At 42.2% G+C, this 23020-nt stretch overlaps 1 protein-coding gene across 3 annotated transcripts in view; it reads left to right on the top strand.

Annotated features, from left to right (window-relative positions):
* RGL1 (ral guanine nucleotide dissociation stimulator like 1) overlaps nt 1-23020 on the top strand; it is an 81209-nt gene that overhangs the window by 27939 nt on the left and 30250 nt on the right. Inside the window, exons 2-4 of one of the 3 annotated variants that reach the window (XM_048059085.2) lie at nt 862-913; nt 1026-1070; nt 12942-13019. In XM_048059085.2, coding sequence (XP_047915042.1) covers nt 912-913; nt 1026-1070; nt 12942-13019 — 125 coding nt within the window. In that variant the 5' untranslated portion in view covers nt 862-911. Of the gene's footprint in view, nt 1-861; nt 1071-12941; nt 13020-19402; nt 19609-23020 lie in introns of those variants that run through there. The other 2 variants (XM_048059083.2, XM_048059086.2) reach the window with 2 other exon arrangements.

Here is a 23020-nt window from a genome sequence, read left to right as displayed (position 1 = left end):
TTTTGGTGTTTTTTTTTGTTTGCTCGTATAATTTATAATCCTGCTTTTAAGGCTTTTCATCACAGATAAGTATTTAAATCAGTCACAAACATAATTTTTTGAATTGTCCTCTAAGCAGGAATTTTAAGGGAATATTTCTTGTTCTTTCAGATGTGAAGCAGGCTCTAAGCAGTAAAAGCAAATGCTGACAAAAAAACCAAAACCATCCACCCACCCCCCCGCAACAAACAACCAAGCCAAAAAGCCCAAACGTGTGATTAGTTGACAAGTACTGTGACAACCAAGAACTGTAGGAGATAACTGAAGTGTTATAATGGCACGTTTGCAAGATGTCTTTGATACTTTCTTTGCCCTCATGAAAGGCTTAGTGTCCGAATGTGCTCATGACCTTAGGTTTTGTATCAGCCCCAAGCTGGTATTTGCAGCAAAGGAATCACAAGTTCTGACGCTAGTTTAACTGTGGTCAGTTTTAGTGGTTATTCGGAAGTTAAGTGAGACTGTGAATCACCACTATTGTTTCCTCTAGCAATGTTAATCTTTGTGGGATAATGAACTTTCTTTTACATAATATATATGGTGGGATCACAAGATAACTTGATAGCAGTCAAAATATTGAATATTCTGTGGAACATGTCAGAGAAATCAACTTACTAAATAACCTCTGTTATTTGATACAGTGTTTGGTGAGCCCAAATCTACAAAATATAGTAACTAAATCTACAAAAAATAGTAACTAAAGATGGGCTACCAAATAACTGTCCCTGTGAAAAGATGAAATTTAATCTGTTTTAGTGTGATGACTGTGTGAGGGATTTGGCTTCTGTCTGATTTGTGTGTTTTGTCTTTGCTTTAACTTTGTAGGTTGAAGGGGACCAGTTACCTCCAGGACATACTGTCAGCCAGTATGAAACATGTAAGATCAGGACAATAAAAGCTGGAACTTTGGAGAAACTTGTGGAGAACCTTCTGACAGCTTTTGGGGATAATGATTTTACCTACATCAGTATCTTTCTCTCAACATACAGGGGCTTTGCTTCTACTAAGGAAGTACTAGAGCTTCTCCTTGACAGGTAAGAGCCAGTGGATGGTGGAATCTGAGCTGTCATTTATGTGACAGGGAGACGTTGTCAGAAATTTCTTCCATTACTTTCGTTGGACGTGAACTGAATAACCCAATGGACAGATGTCAAGAATACTGCAAGATTCAGAATTCCAGTGTAGATATAAAATGTGTAAATGTATGCTGCTTATATTCTAATTCTCATCAAAGCCTGGTAGGAAAATATTCCCATGTCGGGAAAATGTGCCATGTCTGGCTGCTAGGGAACCAAACTGGGACCAGCGCAAGAAAATTAACCTAGATTTAACACCCCCCCCCCCCCCACACACACACACAAAAAAACCCACCAGTGTGCTGCAAAGTCATACCTTGCATAGATTCATATGTTTTGCTGAGCACTAGCGTTTTCATAAATAACTCTTGTTTTTTTGAGGCCTACTGATTTGAAACAGGGATTGTAAAAAAGTAGGCAAAAATGCACCATCCACTTCTGCTACTTCATATGAACATGCAGTCATGATTTTTTGGAACTCCTTGTTCCAAAAAGGAACTCCGTGATGCCTCAATAGTTTTATGGCAAGGCTTTTAAATCACGTCTGCTATATCTGTATAAAAGCTTAGAACATTTAACATTATTTTTCTCACCTGAAATTGTAATTGAGATGTGGCTAGGTCAGAGGTGATTTTTTTTTAATTTTTTTATTTTTTTGTAAGTATTGTATTTATTTCATTTTCAAAACTGAATGATGGACAGAAACAGTTATTTTGGCATATAGCAGTTGGAGGACTGGCATTAGAACTCCTAGGTTTTAATTTTCTCTCTCCCACTAGGTAGATAAGGAACAAGGCATGGATAAGTTATCTGTGCTTTTCCTTTATGTCTGAAAAGGAGCATAATACCACTTGTTTTGTAGGAATGTTATGTGGCTCAATTAATAATGTTATTGAAGTGCCTAACTGCCAGGCCTGCTGCGATTGTAATAATAACTGTGTTTGCTCAAATGCAGCAACTTCACAGCCAGATAAGAAGTCAGATGAGGAAAGAGAAGCCATCCATGGAAGCAGACTGTACAGTTAGATATACTACAGTGAGCTTTACTTCTCAGTCCATACAAATTGTGATGTAGGACATAAAAAAGCAACAAAAATTGATTGGGCATATATGTAGGAATAAAAGGATGCTGAGGGATTCCTTCTTTTGAATGCGTTATTCTTTCTATACCCTCAGTTTTGGGTTTTATGTTTTGGACATATGCATCTTTTGAAGAATAGCATGTGAAAGGCACTGAGGTTGTGCAATTCTAGTAACATTAAAGCAGAGCTGGATGGCTGAATGACAATGTGTCATGAGAATCTCTGACTCCATAAGAATGTTAATTACCAAGGAGTCTCAAATTTGTCAGAGAAACCAATAGTTGTATGCATCTACATTGTCACTTTCAACCAGTAATGTTTCCTATATAATTTAATTGAATTATTTTTTTAAAGATACGTTTTTGACAGAAGAAACTTTTTAAAATTTTGAATAAATAAAATAATAGCCTTTGCAATTATGTGTTGCCCAAAATGGCGATTTTAAATACTATTCCCGTAACAATGCCTTTTTTTTTTTTCCTCTGTGTTGCTGGATTGCCATACAGCTCTTTTGGGGTTCTTACGTATTGATTGATATGCATCTGGGGAAATTTTCTTTCTGTAATCAATGAGAATTTGCAACTAGCTTATATAATGTGAATTAGTCAGCAAAGGTGGCTTTAAACCTGAAGCTACACACATCTTTTCAATTAAAGGCTCTTGCGTAAAACTCAAGTAACTTATTTTGTCTCTGGAAGTGTGTTCATATATCATGTTTAAGTGCTCAGAAAACATATTTATGTGTGTTTGCCATCCAGTTCAACAGAGTTTTGTTTTGTTTTGTTTTGTTTTTTTGGTGATTTCTTTTCTTACTTGTCTGTTAGTGAGGTATTTTGGTAAGGCAAATAAATATCCTACCTGAGACTGTGACTTCATTTTCCAAATCACTCTACAAACACGCCTAAAAGTGTTTGCAACAGCCCCCGCCCTGAAGCCCCTCTGCTGTCAAAAGATTATAGAGACAAAGAGGGAGAGGAGTAGACTGTTAGGCGGATGTTTAGGAGCGTACTGAGGCAAAGAGAGAAGAAGGGTTTTACCGCACATGACAGTTTTGGAGTTTGAGCTTGGTTTTTACATGTCCACGTCTGGATATTTTTCACTCTGTTCAGGAGGCAGCAGCCTGCTACACAAAGAGCAGTACAAATATGGTTCTTATTTACTTGGCATAAATCATAAAAGGCCCCAATTATCTGACAAGCAAATTCAGAATCTTTCATCAAGTCTGTTAAGCTGGGTGACCACTGAAGTGATGGATTCAGGAACGTTCTTGGTCTGCGGGGGCTGCCTGGGCCCATGATGGAGGGCTGGCTCTTCGGTGTGCGTGAAGCCCCTGCGCACGACTAGGAAAGGGCTCTCATGGTGCTGGCCCCGCTTGGTGTGCTGCTTGGCAGAGGACTTAGTGTAGGTAGCACTCTTATGGGACAGGTGATTGTCTCGTGCACGAGTGTTGTTTCTCTGCCGGAGGCCTGACCCTGCTGGTGTCAGTGGGCATTCTGGGTGGCTCTGCCAAAGGCCAAGCTGCTGGAGGGCTGGGCTAAGGGGTCGGTGTTGGGGCCCATGCTCTTTAATATCCTTATTGATGACTTGGATGAGGGAATTGAGTGCACCCTCAGTAAGTTTGCAGATGACACCAAGCTGGGGGGGAAGTGTCGATCTGCCAGAGAGTAGGAAGGCCCTGCAAAGGGACCTGGCTTTTATCAGGAACAGTGCAGCCAGCAGGACGAGGGAGGTGATCGTCCCCCTGTACTCAGCTCTGGTGAGGCCGCACCTCGAGTACTGTGTTCAGCTTTGGGCCCCTCACTACAAGAAGGACATCGAGGCCCTGGAACGTGTCCAGAGAAGGGCCTGGAACACAAGTCCTGTGAGGAGCGGCTGAGGGCACTGGGGTTGTTTAGTCTGGGGAAGAGGAGGCTCGGGGGAAACATCATTGCTCTCTACAACTACCTGAAAGGAAGGTGTGGGGAGCTGGGGGTCAGCTTCTTCTCACAGTTATCTAGTGATAGGACTAGAGGGAATGGCCTCAATTTGTGCCAGGGGAGGTTCAGGTTGGAAATGTGGAGACATTTCTTCTCAGAAAGAGCGGTCAGGCATTGGAACGGGTTGCCCAGGGAGGTGGTGGAGTCACTGTCCCTTGGGGGTGTTCAAGGAAAGGTGGGTGATAGTGGTAGGGTGATGGTTGGACCAGATCATCTTGGAGGTCTTTTCCAACCTTACTGATTCTGTGATTCCAAGGCACGGGAAGTGGCTATCGGCTGTGGTGCCGCTCCTCGAGCTTCTCTGCCTTTGTTTAATAGGAAGCATCACTCTCCAGAACTGTCGATTCAGCCCTTGAAAGAATACTGAAATAATTAAATAATCTCTCTGTAATTGAGGATTGAAGAATTTTAAACTTGGGATTGGGGACAAAGGGGGTGCACTGAAACAACAGTCCATCCTACAGTCAGTGAGCCTTGTTATGCTTTTGATTGTTTTGTGGTATTTCATCACTAGCCATTAAAATGTTCAAAATCTGCTAGGCTGCATGGCTATAAGGATGATGAAAAGTCTTTTGGGAATCCTGCTTTTGCACTGACATTAGTAAGTCCTCTAGATAAATGGTTCTGTTTTCTTTCTGTATTTTCCCCTAGAGAAAAGGATCATAGCAAACTAAAAATAGAAATGTACAAAATTAGTAAAACACCAAAGCCATAGAATCAGATACTCAAATATCAGGATTTTGAGCAAGGAAAGAAGCCAAGATCATTATGAAGTTCATGTGTCATGTGCTTTAGTTTCTACTTCTATGTAGTTTTTTGGTTTTGCTTTTTTTTTTTTTTTTTGGAAATGTAGGCATTAATGATAGGATTTTAAAAACAGCCTGGAGAAAGTAATTACTCATTCTCTGAGAGTCACTGGTCATGAGACACCTAAAATCTTTGGGCTCCTGTGAAATGTAGTAAAGGTAGCTGTAAATTGTATAGTTGGTGCAATTTAGCTCAGTTAACTCTGCAATTAAGTTCTTAATATTTTCATATCTGGGCATTACATCTGTAACATTACAGTTAGATTGCAGCACAAAAGAAGTGGCATGTCTAACTTAAGAGTCTTTCTTTCATGTTCTCAGGCAGGTATCAGAGGAGCAAGAAAACCAGCATTGGTTAGGAAAGAAGTTGAGCAGACAGGACTAATTTCTTCGACAGAATTCTTAGCTTTGAAATCTGTGCATGGCTATTCTGTAATGGATGTAATTTGAGCGTTCAAGCAGAGAAACAGGAAAATACGAGTCTTCTTCTGAAGATGAGGCCTTCACTATTCATAGCCTTCTTGGCTGTTGATTGAGAGGAAAGATCCTGACCCAATGTTGTGCACTGCTGTGTCCTCATGGTCTTCTGGATTTGAAGAGATTGAGCTCCTGTCCCTTCAGAGCTTTTGGTAACACACTGCTGTGGCAGCAGCTCTGCTTTAAGAGAAGAACAACCCTGTGGGGTTGGCTTTGAGGGTATGAAGGGAGAATAGGGGAAGTTCAGATTGTTTGGGCAGTCAGGTTGTTTAGAGCAGCAGCAAGTCAGGAGGATAGGTGTCTGCCCTCCTCTTCCAATGTGGATTTAAAGAGGTGAAAACGTCATAAGAGGGAAGGAAAACACAGGGAAAAAAATTATCCACAGAACAGAACTTACTTTTCCGAGCCCAATTCTGATCTCTCTCTGGCTTATATACCTCTCAGAGCAAATCATAACGTAGCCATCAGAGGAGGGACATGTAGGCTGCTTGACCTTGTCAGTGTTATCCCCAGCTTTTTGTAATAAATGAAAGAATCCTCAGGAAATCCTAGGAGGTCACCACTTCCTTCCCCTCTCACAAATCTCAGGAGTATAATGTTTAAGAGTCCATGGATGTTTCTCTTGGTTTTTCAAATATCATGGATAATCCAGACTTCTATGGGTTGGGACAAAAGATAGACTCAATTTAAACTGTAAAAGTTAGAATGATTTACATGCAGCTGTGGAATATGAACCTGCAAAGAAAAACAGATGTTAAAAGGAAAAATAAAAAGAGAAATGGATAGTCATTGAATTTAACCAGCTCAGTTCTGGTCTTTATATTAGTGTAGAATAAATATCAAAGGGTTTACATTTTTGCAACTTTCTTGTTAGTAATACTTCTTAACAACAGTACAGAGACAAAGTTGGGTGTCAGTGCATAATCTTTGTTTATAAATACTTGTATTTTCTTCTCCAGTGAAGTCAAAAGGGATAACAAAGGCTCTCAGCAAAAGCAAGTAATATTTTTGGCATTAGTTGTCAATTTGAGCTTCACGTGGAGAGCTTGAGCCCCGTTTCTTATTCCTGGTGATAGAGCAGGCTTGTGGTGTAAGGGAACAACTGTGGCTGGCAGTGCTGAGCCCTTGTTTTTTGTTGGCATTAGGAAGAACAGCAACGTGGCCAACTCCAAAAAGGCCCATCCAGCTTTCTACAGGGGAGCAGCTCTGTGACACAGCGTGGGAGGGAGCAGCACCCGCATCTCCTAGCTGTGGGGTGTGCTGTCCGTGGGTATATATGCATTTACAGACTTGCCCAGAAATTCCTGTGGAAGCTGGGTAGCTCTCAGTGCAGTCAGTTCCCTTTGGATGTGCTGCAGATGCACCCCTTGCTGCGAGTGCCACAGGGGTGTCTGCACAAATTCTGATTAAACAAAGAGTCCTGGGGCTCTTGGACAGGTGTCCTGGGAAGGCTGGATGTTTTATACCCTAAGCGTGGGGAAAAATACTCATTAACCATTTGATGTGGTCTGCAGAGCATCCTGACCAAGCAGTGCAAGCATTAACTGAATTTGGGGCATGAAACATTTATTCTGTCCCATAAAGCTGAAATGCTCTTGTCTGAGTGATAGAGGTGAATAAAAAAACGTGCTATATTTTAGATAAACTTAAGTATTAGGACAGGAAAAAAAAAAGAGTTCCTTATAGGTGTGAATAATTCAGAATGATGTGCTTTCATTAAATAGGTTTGCACTGTGGGGATGTTTTGTGAAATCTGGGCAAGACCTTTTATCCAACTTGGGCCTTTCTGTGCTAAAGCAGTGGTCAGCTTGTAAGTATGTGAGGCTCTGCAGCCATTCGTGCTCGGGAGGAGCCTTGCTGGGCTGCACACTGCTGGCTTCATTTCTGGCCCGGCTGTGGAGGAGTTGGCAGTTATCTCCCTCCCAGCACGGCAGGATGAGGTAAAGGGACACGCACGTTGCTTACAGTGCCTTAATTCCTCTTCACATGACATAGGGGGCCAGTAGGAAGCCCTCCCAAAGCCAAAAACACATGGGTTCAGTTAGTGTGCGGCAGGAGTCACACAGTTGCATGGTGCTCCTGCTTGCGGTGTCTTGGGCTCCCACATCCTGTGCTGCTGTTGTCATCACAGAAATGCACAAACCGCCTGGGCAGAGAGAAACGTTTCTAAAGGCACCGCATCCAGTGCAGTGAGTAGAGACACAGAAAATGTCAAGCAAGGCATATGAAAAGGTTTAAAATTGTTAAGAGAAAGTTCACAGTATTTTTAAGACAGATACAGTTCCCCCTGTATCGCTCAGAAGGGGCTTACTGGATTCTTAGAGCTTGTGGTAGTGGGCTTTAAATCGTGCTCTTTGGTAATTCCTGTTCTTTAATATAACCAGAGATGTGCTATTTGCTCTCTGAGTAACTTCTAGCATTTCTTGGAGACTGTGAATATATCTGTTCTTTTTTTTTTTTTTCCCTCCGCATGGCTTCAAATTAAATTTTTGCTTTTTATTAAATTTGAGACTGGAGCTCTCTTCATTATTTTGGCTGCATTCAGTCTATAAAGGTGTGTTTTTTTAACGTAGAATAGAAGTCAAACTAAACAAAATCTTGGTCATTGGCTGGGATGTTGAAAAGTGAGGGGGATGACTTGTATTTTCAGACCTATTTAGGAGTAATTGGACAGCCCCATCCCTTTAGTATGCATGGAAGTTTGGCATCTAAACACACTAGACAGCTTTGAAAACCTGCCAAGTGTTTAACACTATGCATTCTGATATGGTCTCTTTGGTAGGAGTTGGTAGTAAAGTTAAAAAAAAAAAAAAATCTTGTCAGCATTTGGATGTGGAAATGCAGGATGGAAGTTCCTGGAAAGAGGCAAAGGGACTGGGGAGGCTGAGCCAGGAGAAGATGAGCTGCTCCGGGCACCGGGTGTAGGAATACGGCCGGGTGCCCTTGCCCCAGCCTTCAGTCTCCCCCCTGCTACTGGCTGGACTGTGGAATCCAGCGCTCTCGAGTGCGATGGAAGCCAAAGGGATTTTGCTGTCCAGATGAGAGCAGATGCAAGCCAAGTTCCTCCCTTGTGTATTTTATTTTGTCATGGTAATCCTGTTCCTTGCAGCGGTGCTTAAAAGCAGGGCTACACTGTGCTTGCACAGTAGCATATAAAGTAGCCATCGGTCCCTGTCTCAGGGGGTTGACAGAGAAGGCAATCAAGGCTGTTCGGTGGGGAGCTGGAGCTGGGTAAGCCTAGCAGTATAATGGCAGTAAGAAGTTAGTTTTACGTTTTCTGATCATTTCTTTTGCTAGAGGATGGCTTAATAAGAGGGTAAACAGAGAAGAAGGTGAAGGTGGAGAGTGGAGATGGGCTTGAGGAGGACCTGGTTGGGTAGGACAGAATAAGGAGGCAAGTGTAAACTGAGGGCACTGCACAAGCTGGGGAGTGTCCTTAGGCCACTCTGCACAAGGAAGGCAGAAATGGACAGTCAATAAAGTAAGAAAAGGTAAAGAGAACTCTCCCAAAGCACCTGCTTTTGCTGTTTCTGTTTTTCCAGGCTCTGACATCTCTGGGAGGTTACTTTCCAGTTTGTACCCCCCAGCCCCTGGCCACAGGTAGGGTGAACTGATCCATTGTGCCCAGCTTTCTCTGGGGTGTTTGTGCCGTGTCTCCTGCACGATTCTCCCGAGGAGGAACGGTCTGAGCAGCTCGCCTTTCCGTTCCTTCCTCCAGCACAGCAGTCTCTGGCTATGTCCAGAGCTTCTTCCCTCCTCACAGTCACCTCATGTCCACCATGGTTTAGGAGGCACGCGGGGACAGGTCCTTCACTAGCAGATCCAGGTATTTTAGGACAGTAGTTCCATGTGGCATTAGACTCACTGCTGTTGTAGCTTTTATTCTTTCCTCTGTTGTTTTCCTGTATACCAGGTGGTTTGTACCAGCTGAAGAATCGACCTCATTTCCATGATTCTGAATGTATAATTCAAAACACTTTACAATTCTTGCTGAATATCTGTGCTTCCGGTTATTTACTGCTTGCTTTGATGCTTACAAGCATTATTTAGGGCTTTGTTGGGCACTTCTGCAGGGAATCACCTTTTCTTCTTGTTTCCTAGTCGCTCAGAGTATTTTCCTCCCTCTTGTTCCCTTCCCTTCTTAACAGAGATACAGGGGTGTGCTTTCTACTGTATTTTTCAGTACTTAAATATTCAGTACTGCCCATTACATTCTGGTCTCATTTGCTTAGTCAGTTCTTTTGAGTGGAGACTATAACTTCCCAAACACCAAGCAAGGCTGAAAAGTTCTGTGCGCTACAGGATCCTTTTGTTTCTCATGTCTCTTTTTGTATGCAAAGCATTCATACGAGACTGGGTAGTGAATGGCTCTTTGTCCAGGAGCTGGTGAGAACACAGCAGTGGAAGTCTGCAGAAATACTGTTCTTTGCATCAGATGTATCATTAACTCCTCCTAACCCATATTTAATGGCCTGTTGTTCATGCAAAGCCCTTTTGGTGAGAGATAGGCAGGGGTTTACATTTGGCAAAGTGACAAAGTGTTACATACTTCTCAGGTTTTGCACAGAATATTGCGTGCTTTCTATTACTGTGTTATAAATTTATGTTGCAAAAATCAGCGTGGGTATCTCTAGTGGGATTTAGATGCAAATGCCTAATGTTCTACAAATACATATTTTATATTTGACGCAATATTAGGATGGTGTTACTCTGAGTCATCCCGATAAAGTTTGCTCAAAGAACTGATGACAAGTTTTGAAAAGAGAATATAAAAATGTAGTTGTTATTCAAGAACTGGAGCTTTCCTTGCTTGGGGGGGGGGGGGGCGGGGGGGAATGTCTTTTGTATTGGCTAAGATCTCTTTTAGTCATTTTTACCTAGCACGTGGTAGTGGGGAGTGAAATCCTCTCCTTTGAGCAACAGGACAAGAGCAACTGCCCCAGTGTGTGATGCACATTGTATCAGCAGCAAGTCTCGGTTCTGTCCCGGGCAGTCGTCACTGAGGTGTCAGCAGAGTTCTCTAAATGTCCCCTGCCCCTTAGCCCCCATCTTTTTGCACCTTTTTGTTAAGATAGGTCACCCAGTGTTAAAGTATTTGGAAATGCAGGGCAATCTACAGGCCTACAAGTGCAAATATTGAAGCCAACAGAGTTAAATAAAAATAGGTTGAACTTTACACTTCAGCATAGTGAATTGATGGGCTTCATGGAGGTGTTTAGCAGCATTGTTCTAAGGCTTCTCTGATTTATTTTGTCCTTGCAGTAAAGCAGTGGTACCTCAAGCAGTGAATTGCATTCACTTTGAATTGGAAAGGGTGTGACTGGGACCTGAGAGAGGCCAGGTATGGTTTAGTGGTGAATTTGGGCACAGTAGAGTCAGAAAGAAGAGGTCTGTTCAATTTTACCTTTTCAAGAGTGCTGATCTCAATAAAAGGAGCATGGATAGGGCATGATAATGCTTGGGAAACACAGAAGAAAGCAGAGAGGACATTGATGCACCAAAATAATTCAGAACAAAATTGACATTCGTTCTTCCACCAAGTAGTGATTCCTCTGTGAATGCTTCTGCTAGGATTCACTGTGATCCTGAGGAGATCAAGGGGTTAGTCAACATGTTTAGAAGTGGATTCTTACCCCATTGTCAGTTTGGCTAAGCATGTTTTTCTTTAGATGTTTGGATTAGATGTGTAAAATCACAATGGTGAAATGGCTTATCCTGTGTGTACCTCCACGGCTAAGGACCCTTTCAATTTTTAGAAGTCCTTAAAGCCTTCTCTTGTGCTGCTGCGGTCCTACAGGATCAGCAGGATTGTTTCTTTATAACTGAGAAGAATTTGTGCCCTTCAAAACCTAAGCTTGCAAGTTTTTATGCATGTGGTATGCTTTTTTACCTGGGCAGAAAAATGTTGTGATATCTGAAGTCTTCGCCTCTGGTCTAGGATCTTGCACTGCATGAGGGACAGTGTAGTGGTCAGAGTAAGCTACTGGGGTCAAGCAGCCATGGTCTTGCTCTCAGCTTTGCTACAGATACACGGTAACAACTCGAGCGAATCCTTTTCTGTTATGGCTACCTGCAGTGTAGCTGGAGATGCAGGGTCTATTTTTAAACGATGCAAGTTGTCTTACCGCAATACTCTCAAGGTTAAGTAAGCTCAAATTGGCCTTCTTACAACTGCGGCCATGCTGCTGCTATCTGAGTATTATTTGTTTATGTTCAGTAGTTTGGGTTTACGTTGTGATACGCTGGAATGAGCAGTGTATTCAGACCAGTGATCTCTGCCTCAGCTCCCCATCCGTAGTGGAATACTCCAACATTAAACCTTTGTCACAAGATTGTTGAAACTTCGCTTATTATTTTAAAGTATTGTGAAGTTTTGAGATTGAGAGGGCATGACAGGGCAGAATATCAGTATGAGGGTGGGGGATGGGGATGCTAAAACATGTTCTTTACAGGCTTCCTGTACTGATCTCCAGCTCTTACATATGAAGCCTTAGACTGATACTTTAAAGAGCATAAAACGACCATCTCTTACTTCTGTCCTTCAAGACAAAACACCTTGGATGGATTTGTTGCAGTTCTGCCATGAACCTTCCCTATACAAACTAACAGCCCCCAGTATTTTCTTTGTCTGATGCTCCTAGAATGTTGTAGCACAAACAGTTAAAGCTGCACTTGTTCTCCTAACTAGTCAGATTAATTGCGGGTGCCTGACTAACACAGTTATTCAAGCACAGAATGTGTAAAATCAGCTCGTCTTATTCTGAACTGGGAGTAATTGTGCCTCCGCTAAAGCTGGCTGTAAGGAGTCATTAAATTCTTTATGGTGCTGTGTATCTGAAGCAATAGGTACTCCCATTGCAAATGAAGTGCATAATCCTGCCTGCAAGGCACACGCGTTACGTATGTACATAAGAGATTTCGCTTTATGCTGTTGGAGCTGCACCTCTGTTTTCTTCTTTTCCAGTGGCATTTTCACAGAGCTGTGGACCATTCCCCCTCATGGCAACTGTGTCAAGATTTTTGGCACAAGTAGGCAATTGCCACCTAGAAAAACTTGCGTGAAATCACACCTGGAGTTGGAAGGAATGGCAAATACTAGAGAAACAGAAATTGAGTCAGAAAAAGTGGTTTGTACAGCCTTATTGCACACTGGCATATCACTCTGGGAACGGATGGCATGAAAACTGACAGAGAGGGTCTTGGAGCTTCGAGCAAAGAAATTGTTTTGGTTGCTTCTTCCCATGTGCAGGCTTCTTCATATGAATTAACAAGTTAGGTTTGAAAATATTGGTCGTCTCTTTAGGAACTTTCTGCTCCTTAATGAAACAAGCTTCAAGCTCCATAGTTTTGCCAGCTGTTAGATCCTATGTTTGTAGTTCAAGCTAGAAACACTTTTTGGTTGTTTGTGATGATTGTGTAAGAACTATATTACTTGGGCTTTGTTTTTATTCAGTAGAAGTTCCTCTAAACACCTATCTCATTTTTCAGGTATGGAAACCTGGAGACCTTAAGCTGTGAAGAAGTTGGGAGCCAGAATTCCTCCGGATCCAAAACAGTAGTCAGGAAGTAAGTGTGGTTTTGCACTGTACCGCAAGCCTCAGTCAGAAGTCAGTATTGGAGGAGGATGTGGGCAGCATAGCTGTTGTTTCATTTGAAAATTCACAGTACTGTTTGCTTGCTTAAACAAGCTTGTTTAAAAGCCAAATATCAACAGTCATATGGAGACATATCCAATGGTATAACCCAGAGATTTGTCAGTCAGGGAAATTGTCTTGTATTTGAACAAGAGAGGAATGTATCCAGGCCAACATTTTGTTGATTAAACAAACAAGGAGTGTTTGTTTTCCCTGCCTTATCTGTAGCAGTAAATGGTTATCGCTTATGACTGATTTTATTGTGCATTACAACGCAATAGTCTGCATCTGCAGACTAAAGCTGAGGTTGTTTCGAGCAACTTGTGTATGCATGCACCTTCTTCATTAGCTCCCCCATGATTTATAGGGTTGCTTTCTGAGTGAAATTTAAATTCTGATGTCACCCTATGTTGCAAGAAAAATAGCAAAGCTCTTTTGGAATGTGGTTTAAATGGAAAAAAGTGGTTTGGTTATTATCCTCCTAGCATCATATAAAACTGCATTTTATTTTTAGACATTGGGTGTTGAATTTGTACTTTGACATCTGTATAATGTGTGCTTTGCATGCGCTGTGGCAATAAAAAGTATCTAAGTGGTTATGTTTGATTACAGTATGTGGAGAAGCTTGATTCTTGTCAGCATCACTCATGATTGTTTTCCTATAATTCTATCTCATCTTCTATTGGATTAAAAAAAAGACAACAATCTTTTCTCAGTGCACTGACTTGGCAAGGAGTAATTGAAGAAGAGGCCTCAGAACTTTAGTTTCTGTTTGTTCTGAAATAGGAGAAAATGTTGATTTGTTTATTTTTTTTATCACATGAAATACACAGTCCCATCAAGACCGAGAAATACAGTGCAGTATTTTCATTTCTAGGATTCAGGCAGATTGTTGATTCAAATCACATCCTTTCCTAAAATACTGAGCCTGCCCTTCACACTGCTTACCTCTCTGCATTTCGGATGGCATATGTGTTTTGGACAGGGAGTTTTGAGTCTGGTGTAAAATGGTTCCAATGTCCCCAGTCCAGAAATTTTCCTTTAACATACCCAACACCTTCCTGTCCTTCACTGTCTGAATGCAGTGGTCAGACAGTAGGGTGACTTTGCCTTCTGTCATCCGTGTAGAAACTGTTTTGTTTAACCACCATGAATAAATTGGTAAAAGCCCCCTTGTCTGTGAGTGTTTCAATAACTTTCTCTGAAAACACAAGCAATTATGCTTGATTGACTGCAGAAGAAATGTAGAGCTTAATTAATGTTTATAAATGATAAAGGATTCTCAAAAAAAGGCTTTAGTTAGTCTAATGCAAAATATTAGTGCTTGTTACTTTATTTATTTATTTAGTATTTTTAACACTGCAGACACAAAGCTACAAGCTCTAATGGTTTGGGCTGTTCCTCTTGCCCCATGAGACTCAACACCGGAGCCCAATTCTCTGATTGTTTCCTGGTTGGCTTAAGAGAGAGCTGTTAACACTTTCTTCCCATTTTGCCATGAAGAACCCATCAAGGAACAGGTGATAATTAAATCTTGGTCACAAGATCCAAGAAGGCAGAATAGGGCTGTAGGTGAAGGAAATAATAGCCAGCCAGCAGGTTCCTACACTGTCATCCAAAATAAACTCTTAAGGACTCTTCCTACTTTGGGCAGGCCATTTGACTTCCCCATATTTCAGCCAGTCCAACCATAAAATATGAGCTAAAGCAGTACCTTTCTTGCAAAATAGATTAAGGATTTATACTGAAGATGTGGAAGATGCTTTCACCAATATAAACCATGTCAGGATTAATCCCCCCACCTTTCCACAGACTTGAAGGAGCTTGATTACGAGATGGAGAGAAAACAGGTGGAAGTAATCGCGATGTTAGTGTCACTCAGGCTGTGGGCAAAACATCAATTTGATGTTGTGTCTGAAGGTGAGGGCGCAACTGAAATACCATTTAGTAGGAACATATTGTCTGTGTTTGTTTGTGCTTTTATATTTTTAAAGCAAAATTGGTTTTCTACTGAAATGCACGTAGTCAGTCATTCACCCCGGGCCTAGCTGCTTCCTGCTGCATCCCTGCTGCCTTCCCTTTGTCATGCACCATCTTCATGCAGTCAGCAAATGACAAAAGTATGGGGTATGTCTTCCAGTTCTCACAGTAGCACAACTTCTGGTGAGTTTATCTGACCCAATTTTCATTAATATATTCATCACAGCTGATGAATCCTTTGGCCCTCATGAAAAATCTTTATCTTTTATGTCTAAATTAGATACCTGTTACCCAACTACTTGTTTATAGAAAGCTCAATAATGAAGTTATCAACAAAGTAATTTACGTGTCATGTGCACATTTTAACAGATCCTGTATAAATGTGAATTCACTTTCCTGACCTAAAAGTCTCCATTACCTGTCAGTTGCTCTGGCTACTTGTCTCTTAGCTATGATTAATGCTATCCGGAAAAGAGGCTGGCTTTGTAGTCCTGTTGTGAAACACGTAGTTCTAGTAGTTCAGGTTTTCTCTTGTCTGGGGATAATTCCAATAGAGTTGCATGATATAGGTGTGTTCTCAGTTTTATGGGAGTTGGAGAAATGTTATTTCTTGCCTTTAACTCTGCATTTCTCAGAGGAAAAATATCTCTTCGGAAGTCCCACAGTCTGTGGCCAGGGCTCTTCTCCATGCGTCAGACTCCCATTGTGACAATTCTGGTGTTTGAATGCTCCATTTGAGGAATTAGAAATCTAAATCATTTCGACTGGTTTGACACACACACACACACACACACACAAAGCTACAGAAATGAAAAAACAACACTGGGAAGAGAATTTGTGACTCTAAATATCTCATGGAGCTTTAAAAAACGATAGGGGTTTCTGCAAAATCTTAAGTATATATGAGAGGATTTTTGTCATATTTGGTATACTGTAAACCACTGTCTACTGCTTTCTGTGTTGAAACTCCCTGTTCGTTTTGTACTTGTGGTATAGAGTTATGATATATTTTGAGAAGGAAAGTGTCTAATGTACGTGAATTTCTTTTACCGTTTTATTATTCCACCCAGTGCTAATATAGCTAAGAACCTGCAAGCCCTACGCTAGGGCTTGAGCAGGCTTGTGGCACAGTACCGTTTGAGAGGCTTGTGGGAGCTATAAACTATCCTTGTGTTTCTAAATTCTGGGTCTGAGCCAGCAGTTACTTCTCACACTTGTTTCAGTGACACAGAGCTGTTACTGACCTGAGATGACTTCCGCTAGGCTCGAAACAGGCCTTCTGAGGATCATTTCTGCCACAGGGATTTTCTCCTGTGCACATGAGCATCATTCCTATCATTTTTGGGCCACAGGAGTGCTCAAAGATTTATTTTTTTATTCAACAGGTATCTGACTTAATTATGTTTAACACAAAATGTCTTTCGGGATTTTTATTATTATTGCCATTTTCTTTAAAACTGTATTCAGTAGTATGCAGTTAAAACGAAGGTACAGTAGTTCTGTAACTTTAAAAAGATCTAAACAATGTTAGAATGATGATTAAGCTTTGACCAGTGAAATATTTTGTGACCTTAATAAAACTGCCTTGCATGTATTTTTTTTAGGATCAAGTCCCAGCGTAGATTTCGTGTTCAGTAGTTTGCTTTCCACAGTTCTCACTGCTCTTAGTCAGCCAGAAAGTTTGTGATCTCAGTATGAAAGAATACAGTTCAGAAAGGTCGCATCCTCCCGTGCATTGTCTGAGTCAGACGGACTTCAGCCCATGTTCCCAGAAATCCGACGCTGTGCCTCTCTTATTTGTCTGATAAGGGAGTTGTGAGGAGTAACTTACTTGACCCTCTGTCTTCTGTTATTAGCAGTCCTTTTTGTTATTCTTCCTTGCATCATGTAAACAAAACCTCCTGGGGCTAATTCGCAGGTCAGGGTGCCTTTGTGTCGAGGTAGGACGGAGTGGCTTCCTCGTCTTTGTTGGGTGGTCCTTGTCTTCGGAGTTCCCTGTCTTCGTTGCTTGCTTTTTAGCTGAGGATTCCTGCTGACTTTCAAAAATAAATAGATATAACAAATCAGAACACACAGATCTAATACCTAGATATAACACACTCAGAATAAAACCACGCATGTGCTACATATAAATGAAAATTTATCAGTGTGATGATGGGAAATTTAAATGAGATAATCATGTCTGAAAGATTTCAAGCCCCTTGACATGTTCTGGGAAGGGAATCAGCTAGGCAAGCAATTAAGGCCGTTTGAGGACTTCAGTCTTCATGAAACTGTTGTGTGTGTTGCATGTGAGATAGTTAGAAACAATGCTTTTGGTGATATGGCCTGATCACTGTAATCTCTGTTCCCCATAGTAGGAGAGCTCCCCAGTTAACTTTTAACTCACTGCTAAAAGGTTGAGTTTTCTGTGCAAAGTGTTCTATGAAAAACTTGTGCCTTGTTTCCATCCCCATACTAAAAGATGGTGTTAAATTCGATTTCTGGGCAATCAGTGCTGGCAGACGACTAACAATTCAAGGAGTTGATGTACTATAGGAGCAGAACACTTCTTTCCCATAAGATAGGTACTAATACCCAGATGGAACTGGAGGAGGGCAGAGAAACAACCCTAAAGCCTTTGAAGTACAAAGTATTGTAGCAGCCTGTACCTCTGGGGACTTGCCTGTGCAACGTTATAAAATTTAAAGGGGAGGATTCTTAAAGAACTCAGATCAGCTGACTGGGAAGCAGGAACAGTAAAAGAGATTTAAGGCCTCAACCTCTCTTTCTTCTACAGTCCCAGGCACTGAGGTGGCTGAGTCCTGAGGCTTTTAAATCCTGAATGAGCTCAAGTAACAGTAAAAGTCCTTTCAAGCCTCCTGTTGAAGCATAAGGTTATGGTTTCCGTTTGCTACTGGCTTCACTTGGCTTATCCGGAGTGCATTGGTTGTGAATGACAGGCCACAGAAATGAATCAAAATACTTGGGGCTTTTTTGTTGTCTTGAATGTCATCTCCTAGTTGCATCTGCTTTATTATCAAAATGTGGAATTTATTTGTTATTAAAACTTGGAATGTGGCATGTGACTGGAAACTACAGACAAAGCAACTCAAAGCTAAACTGAAATCTCATTGTTTTATTCCACAGCAATTGGACAAAACAGTTCAAATAAAGAAAATTAAGGAACTACTCAGTTACCACATGTTTATTTACCCTTGCATGTTTACCCTTCTGCTTCTTCATTAAAATAGCGAATACCGAAACTTAAAACGTCCTACTGCAGTATTTGGAGTTTGTCAGAGGGATAAACAAACCTTGTCCCAGGGCTTCTTGTGCATTTAGACTGTTCTGACAGAAAGCTCGTCTTTTGCTTCCTACTGAGGTTAACAGCCCTGTTGGAAAGCAGAATGCACAGTTACAGTACTGCAGAAATAAAAATGGGCCTGAAACTTTGTACTCCAGGAGAACAGACACCAAAGGAATGCGAGACAAATGGAATAAAAATCGCTGGAAGTTTCTGATGCCTTGAGAAATCCATGGTGGGAAGCAGTTAAGATTCATTTGGGAGAGCAACAGTCAGCATTCATTCCAGTAAAGCCAATTAAGCTAAAACAACAGCAGAAACCAATGCGGTTACATGAGAAGCAGTCAAATACAGGGCAGTATAAGCAAAGGAAGAGGGGGAGAGTTATGAAAACAACCAGAACCAAGCAAAAAGAATAATTAAAAGAGCAAAGAAAAATAATGATTGGCATCTCAGTTAAAACAGAGTAACTACAGAGCTGTTCCCTTAGTGACTTCATGTGTCCCACAGAAAGACCCGCAGTATGCTGTTCAGCCAGACATTCTCAGATCAAGAGAAGTGCAGAGCATTTGCTACAAGCCACTAGCAAGTTATTTGTAAACAGGCTGGGTGGGAGAAGCTACCATTACATCAGCCTTTGCATAGAGTTTACGTACATTTTACCCCTTATTCAGAGCTGAAATTTAATTCCCTGTGTTTAATTCCCTGTGTTTAACAAGCAAAACTGAGAAAATGCAGCTGGCTTAATTTAATTTCTATGAGCAAGCCTGAAAGCCATTGTATGGCGAGGGGAGGAAATCACCCTCTGTGAGATGATTCCACTGCTGGACTTCGCTGTGCGTTTGGCAGGTCACGGGAAGTGTTGTCCGTGCTCCTGTCTGACTAACTTCATAAGGCACTCATTTAATCTCTTCTGCAGCCGAGGTTCTCTGTGTTCTCCTTAGTCATTGAGGTTCCCTTGTACTCATTCTCTAGAAATAATTGTGGTAGAAAAGAAAACACTGGTGTTCCCTTCTTGCCAAAAAGTGTTCTGTTTAATTCTGATGCAGACCTCTTCAGGCCCAGGGATACAGCTGTCTTCCCATCTGAGAAAGGGCTATGCCCAATTTCCGTGTAACCTATTGCATCCCTTGTGGCTGTGTGATATGAAGGGCTCCTTCTCCACCTCCTCCATGCCCTCCTGGCTCAGCTTAAGAGATGTTAGACCTGGAGCTGCTACAATCTCATCCCATTTCATGGCAGCTTGTGGGCAAATGTAAGTGGGTGAGTAGTTCTGTGTTTCCAGTTCATAAAGCAACAGAATCACATACGCATCTTCCAGCTTCAGTAGGTGGGTTTTAAAGGCTGAAACGTTCAGAGATGGGTTCTAAGCAAAACTGATGTGGAAACTGGAAGATTTTCTGATAGGTGCAGAATTTGAAGGTATCGCTGAACAGAGCCCAGAGTCCGTGGTTGGCAGGACAGGAGTTAAACATCAAAAAGTTTTTTCCTTATAGGCTGCAAATATTGGAAAGGAAAAACTTATAGGTCATAATTGAACCATGAAAAATGTAGTCTTTTGAAAATGTTTTTCTGTCTGAGATCTTGGAAGGCTCCCATTGTTATCTGTCTCTGGGGCTATTGAGTACAGGGTGTTTCTTCTCAAGGGCAGCAAATGTAAAGCTACTGCAAGATACGGGCAGTTTTCCAGCCTGTTTTCAGAAAGCTTCCCCCCCCGACACACCAATTAGGAAGTCAGGCGATAGGAGGTCAGTAGGCCATAGTGTACCTTTTTACTCTTTCCTATTTCCCCTCTTGCCTGAAATTATTTTGCTAGCAAAAATCAGCATCTGTAACAGCTGTGAACTCTTCACCCTGCTCTGGGAGACTGGATCTGTGTTAAACTCTGTTTATTCTTCAGCTTATGAAAGTGGCCATCAACCAAGCCTCTGGAAATTGAACTTAGTATGTGAACAATATCAGTACAAGAAAGTGTCCTGTGGAGAGGCTCCTCCTGTGAAATCATTGCTGAACTGGTAAATGCTCATAAGAAAAGAATACCCAACATATTTTTGGCAGTGGAGCCAGTAGGGGTGATAGTGAGTTTGTGATGTGGGGAAAAGTGGTATACAGCAGGTTAAAACACACAGTTAGGGCCTGGAATGAGTGTTTCCCTGCCCGGGGCAGAAAAGAAATGAAATTACTGCAGGCATAGGGCAGTGGTGTTTGTGATGGGCTTGTGCAGGGCTGGAGGGGACAATGGAAAAGTGTGGGCAGACAGGAGAGTGGAGCGAGAGCTTGGGAGTGTCGTGCGGATGTCTGTGTCGTGGCCGTGCTCCCACCTTGGGAACTGGAGCGTGACACCTGTCCCAGCTGAGGGGAGCGGACCTAGAGCCCCCCCGGTAAAAAGTTTTGCACCCACTGGCCTAAACAGCAAAGCCCTGACTGGTTGCATGCGCAGTGGAAGCTTGTCGGAGCGGAGTCGTGAAAACCCAATCCAAAATGGCCTTCAAATGTGAAGAGTCTTCCTCGCTGCACCATCTGTTCCATGTTTGCAGTGAAACCTGAAACCCAGACTGTGTTTGCATGTTAATTTTTGGTTGTAAGTACTCTTCGTGGCTCTAAAATTGTAATTGCAGAGTTTCTCCTGTCAGCTAGCCTAACCAAACAGTATTACTGACAGCTTTCCAAATACTCTCAGTAATTAGAAGTTTGAAGTTGCCACAATATCAGAGAAGGAAATAGAAAAAACAACAGACTAAACTGGATGGGACTTTGAAAATGACATCTCTATGGGATTAAGAGTTAAACTGAGTTTTGAGGAAGAAACAATATGCTTGAGCTGAGACCAGGCGAGCGGGAGAGGCGATCTTTACTCTTTCTTAACTATCAGCTTGTTCTGAGTGTCACTGAGCAGCTGACTTAACCAGATGTTGTTGTAGTTCCCTTTCTGCAGAGCAAATGTACCGGCATCTGTGTGCGGCTCTGCTGCAACAGCTTTCTTGGCTGGCTTTTGGGTTCTTCATTGCACAGGAGTCTGAATGCGAAATCCATGTTTGTACTGAACTCTTCTCACAGGCTCATAAATTGAGGAGAGATTGGTCCTCCTGGCAGGCTTGTCCCTGGGTATTTTGCAGCTGTTAACGTGACAGACCCAGAGCCACTGCTTCGGTGTTCTGTGTGTTTGAGAATTTGAACTTCAGAAGCCGAGTGCCTGACTGTCGTGAGCCCAGAGCCCAGGCGCTCGCTGGGCTGACACGGGGCTGTCTCAGACTGGATACCCTAAGATAGGGGGGTTTGCTGAAAGCATAGCCCAGTGGAGCTCATGAGAGCTGCTTCCCTAAAAAATGGCATTTCTTCTCTCCTAAACATCTTCACCCAATTTCGATGAAAGCAGGAACTGTAGCTCACCTCTCTTCCCCGCTGCAGCCCTTATGGCTGCTGGCTAGAAGAGGGTTGAAATACAGGGATGGTTTCAGCGTCCTCGAGAAAATCTCCAGGGCTTTCTTTTCTCTGGAAGCTTGATGTTAATTGCACGTTTTCTTCTGGAACGTGGTATTTTTCTCTCGTGTTACATCCTGTTCTCAGTACCACAGTAGGTGATCATAAAGCAGTGGCCTTGGCTGGTGTGTTGAGTTATGTGACTGCACCCAACGGTTATGGTCCCTTAATCTCTCTGTCAGCTCAGGTAAACTAAATTCTCTGTTAGAAGTATTTTCATATGCCATCTGTGACTCCCCAGCTTGTGGTTTGTGCTGTAGTCAGTTCTAATTGGTGCAGCAAAATATACATGCTGATCTATTGACACATTGCTATGAAGAATCAAAGATCTCCTAGTCTTATCTTTCCTAAACCACTCCTATAACTTTCAGGCATTCTTTCCTTGCACAAGAGAGATATACAGTCTTGTGTGGTATAATCTGACGGCACCTCCTTGTCTTTGGGCTAAGGGTAAAATCCAAATTCTGCTAATGTGTTTTTGTTTTGCAGTTCATACAGTTCATACAAAAACAATCTGTCTCCTGGGTTCAGCTCTCTCTGCTCTTCAAGCCTGGCACGGAGCACTGGCAACATAGCGCTGCCCAGGCTGCACATGCCACGATTAGAGTTTTATCTTCACAGACATGGTAACCTCGCTAACAGTCTGTGCCCTTGGGGCTTAGGATCAGGCTTAGGCTGCTGTTTTGCAGCATACATAAACCCCAAGACTCGATCAATGGGCAGTCTCTCTACTAAGAGAGCAGACACGTCTGAGTAATGTGGGGTGTGGGACTACACAGCTTAGGATTGAGTCCCCAGGCTGGGCGGTGGTGATAGATGAGAGGAAGGGCACTGGAGGAAGTATTTGATTTAGCACTTCCACTGGGAAGCTGCTGCCCTGAAGGAACCACGAATACCTTGCTTCCTCCCTTGTATTTTTCCACAGCATCCCAGGGAGCAGTAACTGAACAAACATTGCAGCCGCACCAGGCCACAGCTTTTCCCACTGGCACAACAGTGAATTAAGAAATCATGTTCTGCTTTTGGTTGTGTGCATGATGTCTAGTATTATTCAAACATGGACATAGTACAGCTAAGCAAAGATACTTCAGCTATTCAAAAAAAGCGTAACTCCAAGATAATTTGCAAGTCTTGCCTTGCTGGCTTGACAAAGGCAAATAATGAATGCCAGTGACAGAAAATTACTT

This window comes from Anser cygnoides, chromosome 8 (genome assembly GCF_040182565.1).
Source record: "Anser cygnoides isolate HZ-2024a breed goose chromosome 8, Taihu_goose_T2T_genome, whole genome shotgun sequence".
In the NCBI taxonomy this organism is placed as follows: domain Eukaryota; kingdom Metazoa; phylum Chordata; class Aves; order Anseriformes; family Anatidae; genus Anser; species Anser cygnoides.
This window is presented reverse-complemented; position numbering and strand designations above follow the sequence as displayed.